This window comes from Narcine bancroftii, chromosome 8 (assembly GCF_036971445.1).
Source record: "Narcine bancroftii isolate sNarBan1 chromosome 8, sNarBan1.hap1, whole genome shotgun sequence".
Lineage (NCBI taxonomy): Eukaryota > Metazoa > Chordata > Chondrichthyes > Torpediniformes > Narcinidae > Narcine > Narcine bancroftii.
Window position 1 is genome coordinate 175,473,383 of NC_091476.1, and position 12,192 is coordinate 175,485,574.

The following is a 12,192-nucleotide window of genomic DNA, read 5'->3' on the forward strand; positions in this document are numbered from 1 at the left end:
CTCCACCCCCAGGCAATGCATTCCAGGCACCTACCATATGCTGTGTTTATTTAAAAAAAACTAGCCATCTTCCCCCCTAAACTTGCCTCAACTCATCTTTAATGTCTTGACACCTTCCAGTCCATTTGTTATATTTTGTTATCAGAAACTTAACATGTTCCATGTGTGACATCTGAAGTGCTGCCAGCAGGAAGGATACAGAAAATTTCCAGAAAAGGAGGTTGTTTTAACAAAGAAAATAAAAATTGGATCTATGTCCTGGAAACTTACAGTACCCATTGCTTTTATCAGAATCCGATGGGGATCAGTTGTGATCAAAGGATCCTACTTTCACAGTGGATGGCAACTAGTTGGAGCCAAAAATCTTTTTGCACTCCCCATTACCTGGTGGCTGATCAGAGTGCTGTCTGAGAAAGTTGATGGACCTCTGGATGGCTCCTGTGTTTCTTTTGCCTACGGTCAGCACAGTCCTGTGCTACCTTGGTGCTGGAAAGAACTCTTGAGATTGGGAAAAAGCAGCATAGAAACACAGAATCTTCCAAACTAGCAGTGAACACAGTAAGTCTTTATGTGGATTCGCAAACTGTGCAATGAGTAATGAGAGTTTATTGTCATATGTAAATACATTGACTTGAGGGGCTGCCTCAAGAAGGCAGCCAACATCAAAAGGTTCCCCATCACCTTGGTCACAACTTTTTCTCACTGTTACCTCAGGCAGAAGATACAGAAGCCTGAAGACCAGCCCCTCTAGGATCAAGTACAGCTTCTTTACAATAGCGATCAGACTCTTGAACTTCCCTTGTTACACTAACACCACAAAACGACGTCTGCACTATTGCAATCACTTTTTTTGCTCTTGGATAACTGTGAATATTTATTTTCTATCTTTTTTTGCTCTTTTTAATTTATTGTAGTTGATTTTTAGTTATATTGCAGTAATTTCCTTTTTCACAAAATACCCCTGTTCAGCTACAGCAAGTAAGAATTTTGGCACATATGCACATTGTTCAATGCTTTGACGATAAACATATTACTAGTACGGCTACATCAACTACAATAGCATGCATTAAATTCCACCATATATCAAGACACAAAAGCGCTCCAATGGATGTTGAGGATGGAGCGGAGACAATGCTGGTGGAAGCGTTCTAGGAGCCGTAGGTGATGCCGGTAGAGGACCCATGATTCGGAGCCGAACAGGAGTGTTGTCTCCACTCCATCCTCAACATCCATTGGAGCGCTTCCATCCCTAACGTCGAAGTACTCGAGATGGCAGAGGTCGACAACATCGAGTCCATGCTGCTGAAGATCCAGCTGCGCTGGGTGGGTCACGTCTCTAGAATGGAGGACCATCGCCTTCCCAAGATCGTGTTATATGGCGAGCTCTCCACTGGCCACCGTGACAGAGGTGCACCAAAGAAGAGGTACAAGGACTGCCTAAAGAAATCTCTTGGTGCCTGCCACATTGACCACCGCCAGTGGGCTGATATCGCCTCAAACCGTGCATCTTGGCACCTCACAGTTTGGCGGGCAGCATCCTCCTTTGAAGAAGACCGCAGAGCCCACCTCACTGACAAAAGGCAAAGGAGGAAAAACCCAACACCCAACCCCAACCAACCATTTTCCCCTGCAGCCGCTGCAACCGTGTCTGCCTGTCCCGCATCGGACTTGTCAGCCACAAACGAGCCTGCAGCTGACGTGGACTTTTACCCCCTCCATAAATCTTCGTCCGCGAAGCCAAGCCAAAGAAGATATCAAGACAGAAAAAGAAATAATAAATGTAAAATAATTAAATAAACAATGTTTTACAATTGCAGTTAGTGCAAAAAAAGATGTAAATTCAGTAGATCTTTTGGTGGTCCCAGAGCTTCATAATTGTTGATAAAAGTCAAACTGCTGGAGAAAGAGCATTTAATTGGGTGCTAATTGTTGGCATCTTTACAAGTTGCCAATGTCAGTTTCCATGTGTATTTGAGAATGTTATTTACACCGCAAAAGTTAAAAAATCTAGTTAGCTATAAAGTAGCAGGCTGAGCAAGAGTGGACAGGAAGCTGGGGAAATGGGAGGGTCACCACGGCTCAAACTATGCAGACTCCCTCCATGACTTTATTTTGCTGTTTCCAGAAAGTGTTATTCATCAGCATTACTGCTGCTGTGTGTTTTTCTTGTGCTGTGGACTCTTGTCCACAGGGAACCTGACTGCGGCACTCTACGTTAATATTCACAGAGACTCGAGAGTGCAGGTGCAGAGCATTCCTCCTTCTCCCACTGTCTGACCTGGATTTTAAGCTGCTGCACCAAAGGATGGTGTATCTCACACAGCTCTGCCCATAGACCTCTCAGCACGCAGCCCATTCTCCTTTCTGTCTGAGAAAGACAAAGCTGTTTTGGATGGCTTCTTCCTTTCCCTGGGAATGATGGCAGCCTGTGGTCCAGAGATGACTGCCTACCCTTGCGGGAGGGTCAGTGACAGGATTCCAGGCAGCTCTGCCCCTGCACAATGTGGATGTTCTCCAGGGACATGTATATGCCCCTGTGTGCTGGGGCTGTCTGATGGCATGAGTTAGATGGAAGCGTGCATAAGCGCACATCTGTATGCTTGTTTATGATAATAATGATGACTTTATCGTGACACACATTGTATATATGGACTGAAATTCTGACTTTCTGCAGCTGAACAGGTACTTGTAAATAAGAACTATGAGTAAACTAATTGAATTAAATTTTTAAAATGACAATAAATGCATAATAAATATTCATTTTTTTAATCTTAGAACAAATAAAAGTGATTTACAATCGTGCTGACCGTCTTTTTGTGGTGTTGGCACAATCTGCGATGAGTGTAGCAAGGGGTCGTTCAAGTCCCTGATTGCTGTGGGGAAGAAACTATTCTTGAACTGAGAGGTCCTGGTCTTCAGGCTTCTGTACCTTCTACCTGAAGGTAGCAGTGAGAAGAGATGGTAACCAGGTTTTGGCGGTCTTTTATGGTGTTGACTGCTTTGGCAGCATCTCACATAGATGACTACAAAGATGGCCTGGCTATGTGCTCCTGGTAACTTGAATTTGCAAACCAGGTTGTGATGCAGTCAGTCAGTGTACTTTCCACAGTGTTTGATAGAGGATCTGAAAAATGCCAAATCTCAAACCCCTTGGGAAGTGGAAGCGTTGGTGTGTGTGTTGTGTGTGCTTCCATCTACAATGCATTTGGACTGCTTGATACCTCCCTGCACGAAGCAAAACCTACAATGCATTTGGACTCTGCTTGATACCTCCCTGCACTAAGCAAAACCTACAATGCATTTGGACTCTGCTTGATACCTCCCTGCACTAAGCAAAACCTACAATGCATTTGGACTTTGCTTGATACCTCCCTGCACTAAGCAAAACCTAGATGTTCACATGAAGGAAAATGGCCTTTAGCCTAAACCTTACACAAATTCATCATGAACCAAAGTTGTACAGTTTAGTGCACACCAAGCTTCCCTACTCATGTTCTTGTTCCTGCTCTCCCTGTATTTTCAGTAGCTCACAATCTAGTAATGTCTTCACTTTAAAATATCATTGAGCTCACACCCTTTCCAGGCCTCACCCTCTCTATTGCTTCCACTCTCCAGGATATCAGTATCTTTCCAGTTCTGGCACTTTGTGCATCCTTGACTTTGACCACAGCACTACTGGTGGCTGAACCTCCAGTTATGAAAGTTCAAAATTCAGGGTACATACATGACATCACAACCCTGAGATTCTTTCTCAGACAGGATTTCTACTTATTAGAACTGCAAAAAAAAACTACTCAAGAAAAGATGTGAATTCAAAGGAGAGAAATGCAAGAAAGAATGTTATCAAATTATGCAAATTTTCTGTATCAAATACAGAAAATAAAGAAATATTCAGTAATAAATGATGTGCAAAGTGAGAGTCTCTGACTGAGTTGGTTGTTTACAAAAACATGTCACAGCCCCATCTCTGATATTCCTCTCCTCCTTGCTGCATCATGTCACAAACCGCCCTGTCCAAGCTTTTATTTCCTGGTGTCACATTTTGTTCGATAATTAGTGCTCTTTTTGGGAGATTTTACAATGTTAAAAGGGCTGTGTGAACACTTGCTGTCAAGTCGCTGAGATACAGCAAAAAAAGAGTAGTTGGCCAGTAGCGTTAGTTCAAACTATACCACAGACAAGGTGGTACAAACAAGCAAAGGATGAGTCCGAAGTCAAACATTTGCAGGCTGTCAGAGTTCCTTGAGATGGCCTTGCCCATCTTTATGCTTGTTAAAACCCAGGCTTGTATTACCTGACAGCCCATTTGTGCTGCACTCCCCTCTGCATCAGGTCAACCCCAGGAGGTCTTGTCAGTATCAGCGTAATGAAGAGTTGTGCTCTCATCTGTGCCTCATTAAAGATTACCGTTACATCAAGTCACGCTGTGACTGGACTCAGTTCCCAGTTCGTCCTTCTAAACTTTGGCTTTGAATAATGTTTTTGTTCACGAAACTGCAGAGGCAGCCCCAACAGCACTCTGTTCATCAGTATGTGCATAGTTCAAGGCACAAAGACAGAGGCAATATGTTTTTCTCTGTGATCCTGGCCATTTTTAGAGTGAAGATCTTTACACACTGAACAGCGGCCTGCTAATAATGCTCGCAACTGGGATTCAAAGTGATGCAGCAATTGTAAACTCTGCTCTTGAATGCTAAGCTAAAACATGATGTTTGAGCAGTTTAAATTAATACACACAAAATGCTGGAGGAACTCAGTGGATCAGGCAGCATCCATGCAAGGTGATAGATTGTCAGCATTTCAGGCCAGACACCTATTGCCTACCTTGGACACTACTTGACCTACTGAGTTCCTCCAGCATTTTATCTGCTGCTCCAGTTTTCCTTCCAATTGCCCTTGATGAGGTTGGCAAGTAACTTGAATGAACCAATGAAATCTGAGAGGGCCCAAAGGGTCAGGCAGCATCCATGGAGATGAATGATCAGTCAACATTTCAAGATTGACTGGACGAAGTATCCCAACTCAAAACAGTGACTGGCTACTTATCTCTGTGGATGCAGCCTGACCCACTCCAGCTTCTCATTATTTGCTGGTGAATTCTAGGTTTAGATCCAGTGATGAAAAATGGTGCATTTCCAAGGAGGTGAACTTACAGCCGATGGTTTATTTAACTGGCTTGGAATAAAAATAAACAATTCCATTTAAATGCCAAGTGAAGCATCCTCTGCACTGTCCATCTAATATTCACAGGACATAGACAGTACTAGTGAGGCACAGAGTGAATTTCTTTTCACATAGGCAGAAACACTGCAGAAATACAGGGTGAATGAAGATCCTACCATACTGTCTGACAATATTCAGCGGACTGGTATAGTGTGCACCAGATACAAGGAAAAAAATGCCTTCACATTTTGTTATCCAATAGGCCCAGGGCAGTCCCAGCACAGGCTTCAGATACAATACAGCTCCTGCCCCTCAGGTGTATAGAGACAGGAGAGGTCAAAGGTACACTTGACCCTTCTGGTGATATGTAATTACACCATTAGGTCACCAGGGGTCATCCCGGTGACCTTGTCTATAAAGCAGTCCAGAGCTACAGTCTCGCCTTCCAGGTTCGTCTTGCAGAGAGACAAGGCCTCTTAGTGGACATATTAGTTTATTAAAGCTGACTTATACTCGCACTGCGGTTATGGTTATTGTCAGTACAATCCTCATCTGACCATTGAATAATATAGATAACCAGTAACCCTAGCTAAGTTGCAGAGTCTGAATTACAATTGCAACTTGTACTGAACTAGAATTAGGACCATTTCCAGCACAATCTGGATCGAGTCAGCTTCAAGCATTGCAACACTGTCGAGTCAATAGCTGATAAGACTCCCAGCATAATTTAGAACACGATGACTGAGATGAAAAGTCGGTGCTTCTATGTGACTGCCCTGGACTTCAGGAGGATTATTAGTATGTCTGTACTCTGTGAGTTGTCCCCTATCTTTCTCATTTTGCTGATACTGGCCACCTAATATTAGAAGTATTAATCAGCCCTTCACAGTGTGCTCACAATTTTCAACCTGCTGAACTTTGGTTAAAAATGCACAAATTGAAATAACGTCTTGTTTTCTTTTGAACAGTTGTGTAAAGTGCCAGAGAGCATTGACACAGCAAAGAGGCTGACATTCTCCGTACGAACTCAAAAATGTACAACGGGGCCACGGGTAAAGCAGCGAGGAATGTGCTTCGAAGCTCAAGTATAAGCGGGGAGATGTATGACATGGAAAAGACCAGCAGCAGTGGGCAGGAGCCAGTGACAGATACGGCCATTAAGAAAAGGCGGTCCAGTCTTGGTGCCAAGATGGTGGCCATTGTTGGACTGTCACAATGGAGCAAAAGTACTACTCAGCTCAACCAGACCAGTAAGTTAAATGTTTACATCGGTGTTTGGGGAAGGTATACATGATTGCAAACTGCTGTAAAATCCATGGCAAAAGATAGTCGTATATAAGCCTTTTTCTCTACTGATGTTTTCAATGACAATTTGGCTCATGAAGTGTGTTCTTGCTCCTCTAACTTGGCCTGAAATAACAAATGAAGCAGCAGAGCTGCACCTTCCATTCTGAGAGATGAGAAAAGGAACAGGATACATGGACAGTTATCAGTTGTCCCAGTGCAAAAAAAGTGACTTTGCAACAGTGCACAGTCCCTGATCAGTGTAACAAGGAGAAGTTCAAAAGCCTGATAGTTGTTGGAAAGAAACTTTTCTTGAAGTTTTCACAAGATATAGGAGCAGAAGTAGGCCCATTGGCCCATCAAGTCTGCTCTGCCTTTCTAATCATGAGCTGATCCATCCTCCCACTCAGCCCCACTCCCTGGCCTTCTCACCATACCCCTCGATACCCTGGCTAATCAAATGCCTGTCAATCTCTGCCTTAAATATAACCAACGACCTCATTTCCACAGCTGCCTTTGATAGACTCATGACCTTTTGACTAAAGTAATTTTTCCACATTTGTTTTAAATTGATGTCCTTGTATCCTGAAATTATTCCCTCTTGTCCTAGAATCCCCTACCATGGGAAACATCCTTGTAATATCTACTCTGTCCAGGCTTTTCAGCATTCCAAATACCTTATCAGGTCTCCTCTCATCCTTCTGTAATCCAACGAGTACAGTCCAAGAGTCGACAATTGTTCCTTATATGCTAACCCTTTCATTCCTGCTATTATTCCAGTAATTCTTCTCTGGACCCTCTTCAATGCCAGCACACATTTTTTTCTCAAATACAGTGCTGGGCACTGTACACAGTCTCCAAGTGCGGTCTCACCAGTGCTTTATAGAGTCTCAACATTGCATCTCTGCTCTTGAATGCTATTCCTTTAGAAATGAATGCTAGCATTGCATTCGCCTTCTTCACCACCAACTCAACCTGGAGGTCAACCTTCAGGGTATCCTGCACAAGGACTCCCAAATCCCTTTACACCTCGGAATTTTGAATAGTCTGCCCATCTATTTCTTCCACCAAAGTGCATGACCTTACACTTTCCACCATCGTATTTCATCTGCCACCTCTTTACTTGTTCTCCTCATCTATCTGTCTCTCTGCAGCAGTTTGATATCCTCAGTATCACCTATTTTGGTATCATCTGCAAATTTAGCCACAAAGCCAACTAATCCGTATTCCAAATCATTTATATACAGCGGAAAAAGAAGCATCCCCAAAATCAACCCCTAAGGAACGAATGATCTACTCCTGCTCCTATCTTCTATGTTTCTATGTAGAATAGGATCCCTTTATTCCTACTCTCTGTTTCCTACCGACCAGCCAATGCTCTACCCATCCTAGTATCCTTCCTGTAATTCCCTGGGCTCTCATCTTGTTTATTAGCCTCATGTGTGGCCCCTTGTCAATGGCCTTTGAAAAGTCCACATACACTGCATCTCCCATGTCTATCCTACATGATCTCTTCAAAACATTGCAATAGATTTGTCAGGTATGATTTTCCTTTAAGGAAACCATGCTGACTTTGGCCCATCTTTTCATGCCCTCCAGGTATTCCGTAATCTCATCCTTGACAATCAACTCCAACAGCTTCCCAACCATCGACGTTAGGCTGATAGGTCTATAATTTCCTTTCTGCTCCCTTACTCCCTTAAACAGCGGAGTGACATTTGCAATCTTTCAGTCCACCAGAACCATGTCAACACCATTGATTCCTGGAAAATTGTTACTAATATGTTTACAATCTCTACAGTTACCTTCTTCAGTTTTGCAGTTGCTGAGTTAGCAAAAGGACAGTTTGTACTTTTTTGCGCTCAGATTACTGTGAATATTTATTATCTACTGATTTTATGCATGTCTCTTTTAATTTCACTAGTTTACTATAAGTTTTTCTTTACAAGTATCTGTTTGGCTGCAGCAAGTAAGAATTACAATGGATTTGTACATTGTACAATGCGCATGACAATAAACACATTATTGTTATAATTACCTGGCAAAATCCAGGATTGCAGGCCCCGAAGAACAGGTTGGATAATTAGGATGGAAATGTGAGCTGAGAAGTTCCAACAGTGATTTTTGTTCCAAAAAAGGTAAGTGGATTTTGAGATCTGGTGAAACTACAGTGATCTTGTTGAATGGCAGAGCGCTCTCCAGGCCCTGGGCAGCCTACTCTGAACCTTCCATGGGTCTCTCTTTGGTGCGTTCTTGTGGCGAGATGTGTGTTGCATCATCATTCTTTTCTATTTTGGCAGTTGATTCATATCTTGGCTCTGAACCTCTGTTCTCTGTACAAGCTGCTAACTTTGGCAAAGGCAAAAGTTTAGAAACCTTTGTCAGCTTACTATTATGCAGAGGTGCCTCTCTGCCCTACATCATTAGACAGGTATCCTTGTTGAGTGTGTTGTTGCTTTCCACAGTGTGCCTTGTCCACTCCTGCACAGGAAATAGTGAACCCGTTCAAATGAACATAGTGACACTAAATGGTTCCCCTGGCATATAAGAACAGAATAAAAGAGGAGCAGGTGGAGGCCACTCCAGCCAGTCCCTGCAGCCTTCCCCAAAAATTCAATATCACCATGGCTGACCAATATTAGCCACTTCTGTGCTAGTCGCTCATCGTCCTCGATTTTTCCAATCTTTTACAAGGGTGTCTTTCTTTTTCTTTGGCTTGGCTTCGCGGACGAAGATTTATGGAGGGGGTAAAAGTCCACGTCAGCTGCAGGCTCGTTTGTGGCTGACAAGTCCGATGCGGGACTACCTTCTCTTTAAATCCTTCCAGTGATCCAGCCTCCAGAACCCTCGAGGCAGAAAATTCCAGAGCTCCCCCTTGCCTCCCCCATCCCTGCTATGAGCAGAAATTCCTGGACATCTCAACATCACACTATAATTACAGTCCCTTCATCTTATGGCAGTGTTTGCTTGGTCCAGATTCTTCCACGTGTGGGAATATCTTGACATCTAACCTTACCCCCCCCCCCCTCATTATTCCAAAGTATATTTTTCTAAACTACAAAGAATATAGCTCAAAACTCTTCAGCCATTCATGGTCGAACAAACCTCTCGTCCCAGGAATTAGCCTGTCTTTTCTCTCAGGGATTGCTCAAAGCATCTAAAAGATGCATGCCACTGCAATTGTACACATGGTCTCATACTCGCAACCAATCTCATATTCTGCCCTGGCAAAATTCCTTCAGGTCTTTGTCCTCTTGGCACTCTTGAGGTCTTGATATCATTAAGACAGAACACAGAACAGCCTCTCAACATGAAATCTAAAATTGTCCTGTAATTGTTGGAACTTTGCAGACTTCTTCAATTCAGCAAATATAGTCAGCGATGATCTCTCCTGGCATCTGTGACTCTTGAAAATTTCTGACAGCCTTTCATCAAAATGATTTTGCAACTTTTCAGCAACTTCACTGAAATATCAGTGGTTTTTGCAAAGCATGATAATTCCGAACCAATCTCATCCAATGTGATGGGCTTTTTGACTAATGGTTATCTGCTACCTGGTTATCTGAGGCACCTACAAGCTCACACCAAGACACAAGAGCAACTTGTCCGTGAACTACTCTTTGCAGACGATGCCGCTTTAGTTGCCCATTCAGAACCAGCTCTTCAGCGCTTGACGTCCTGCTTTGCGGAAACTGCCAAAATGTTTGGCCTGGAAGTCAGCCTGAAGAAAACTGAGGTCCTCCATCAGCCAGCTCCCCACCATGACCACCAGCCCTCCCACATCTCCATCGGGCACACAAAACTCAAAACGGTCAACCAGTTTACCTATCTCGGCTGCACCATTTCATCAGATGCAAGGATCGACAATGAGATAGACAACAGACTCGCCAAGGCAAATAGCGCCTTTGGAAGACTACACAAAAGAGTCTGGAAAAACAACCAACTGAAAAACCTCACAAAGATAAGCGTATACAGAGCCGTTGTCATACCCACACTCCTGTTCGGCTCCGAATCATGGGTCCTCTACCGGCACCACCTACGGCTCCTAGAACGCTTCCACCAGCGTTGTCTCCGCTCCATCCTCAACATCCATTGGAGCGCTCACACCCCTAACGTCGAGGTACTCGAGATGGCAGAGGTCGACAGCATCGAGTCCACGCTGCTGAAGATCCAGCTGCGCTGGGTGGGTCACGTCTCCAGAATGGAGGACCATCGCCTTCCCAAGATCGTGTAATATGGCGAGCTCTCCACTGGCCACCGTGACAGAGGTGCACCAAAGAAAAGGTACAAGGACTGCCTAAAGAAATCTCTTGGTGCCTGCCACATTGACCACCACCAGTGGGCTGATATCGCCTCAAACCGTGCATCTTGGCGCCTCACAGTTTGGCGGGCAGCAACCTCCTTTGAAGAAGACCGCAGAGCCCACCTCACTGACGAAAGACAAAGGAGGAAAAACCCAACACCCAACCCCAACCAACCAATTTTCCCCTGTAGCCGCTGCAACCGTGTCTGCCTGTCCCGCATCGGACTTGTCAGCCGCAAACGAGCCTGCAGCTGACGTGGACTTTTACCCCCTCCATAAATCTTCGTCCGCGAAGCCAAGCCAAAGAAAGATCTGCTACCTATCTGTTCACCCATAGAAATATCTTTGAATGAATGAATGAAGTTTATAGTCATGTACAGAGTACAAAGTACAAATAGAATGAAAGTCTTGCTTGCTGCAGCATCCCAGGCACAAAAAACACACACTACACAGCATCACAAAAGAAGAGAAAAAAAAGAAAAAGGAATAAAAATAATATATGTTAACAATTGATCATAGTGGAAAATATGGTTTCGGTCAGTAGTGTGGACAGATCTTTGAAAGTGTTGGAGAAACTCAGCAGATCACGCAACATCCAAAGAAAAAAATAAAACATCCAAATAAAAAATAAATTCAACGTATGGGACTGAGCTCTTTGTCAAGGTATGAACTTTTTACTTCACATGGTCTCCCACGAGCTGCAGCAGGGTGCACCTCTTGCAGGTGTAGTCATCAGGGACAATTGTGCTGTCCCAGATTTCCCACATCCTGCACTTGGAGCATCTCACTGCCCTAGCTGCTTTCTCTATTAATCCTTCCTACTTTAAAATCAAAGATCTTACCTTATTGAAATCAAGCTCGTCCTCAGTCTCTGTTTGTCGAAGCCTCATGATCCAGAGCCTCTTAGTCCAACTCCTACTCTGAGCCACTCACACACTGGCTGCTCCACTTGAGCTTCCCCTCTTTTTATTGGCTAGAACTAATTTAGCCAATGGAGAGATCCAAAAGAACACTTACCGATCTTGCTGCCATTTTATTTGCTTGGAACCTGCTTGCTCTGCCCCTCGCTCGCAGTCCCTCATCATCTCTTCTCACCTCCATTTCTCAGCAATAATTTTGCCTTCTCCAAGCTGCAACTCTTCTAGGTCTTCAGACTGAAATTGTTGTAGATCTCCCTGAATGGAACAGTTCTAGATTTGCAGACTGGAATAGTTCTAGTTCTGTAATTTTAATGCAAGGAGTATTGTTGGAAAGGCTGATGAGCTTATGGCATGGATTAACATGTTGGATTACAACACTACTGCTATTAGAGAGACTTGGTTGCAAGGAAGAAAGGACTAGCAGCTTAATGTTCCGGGGTTCCATTGCTTCAGACATGATAGAAGAAGGGAGGAGTGGCATTGCTAGGCAGGGAAAATATCTCAGCTGTGCAAAGTCAAGAC

General features: G+C 43.8%; 1 protein-coding gene across 4 annotated transcripts in view; it reads left to right on the top strand.

Annotated features, from left to right (window-relative positions):
* LOC138741606 (regulating synaptic membrane exocytosis protein 3-like) overlaps positions 1 to 12,192 on the top strand; it is a 172,519-nt gene that overhangs the window by 33,545 nt on the left and 126,782 nt on the right. For 2 of the 4 annotated variants that reach the window (XM_069895927.1, XM_069895924.1), the window contains exon 2: positions 6,132 to 6,413. In XM_069895927.1, the coding sequence (XP_069752028.1) occupies positions 6,197 to 6,413 (217 nt within the window). In that variant the 5' untranslated portion in view covers positions 6,132 to 6,196. Of the gene's footprint in view, positions 1 to 291; positions 559 to 5,894; positions 5,977 to 6,131; positions 6,414 to 12,192 lie in introns of those variants that run through there. The other 2 variants (XM_069895925.1, XM_069895926.1) reach the window with 2 other exon arrangements.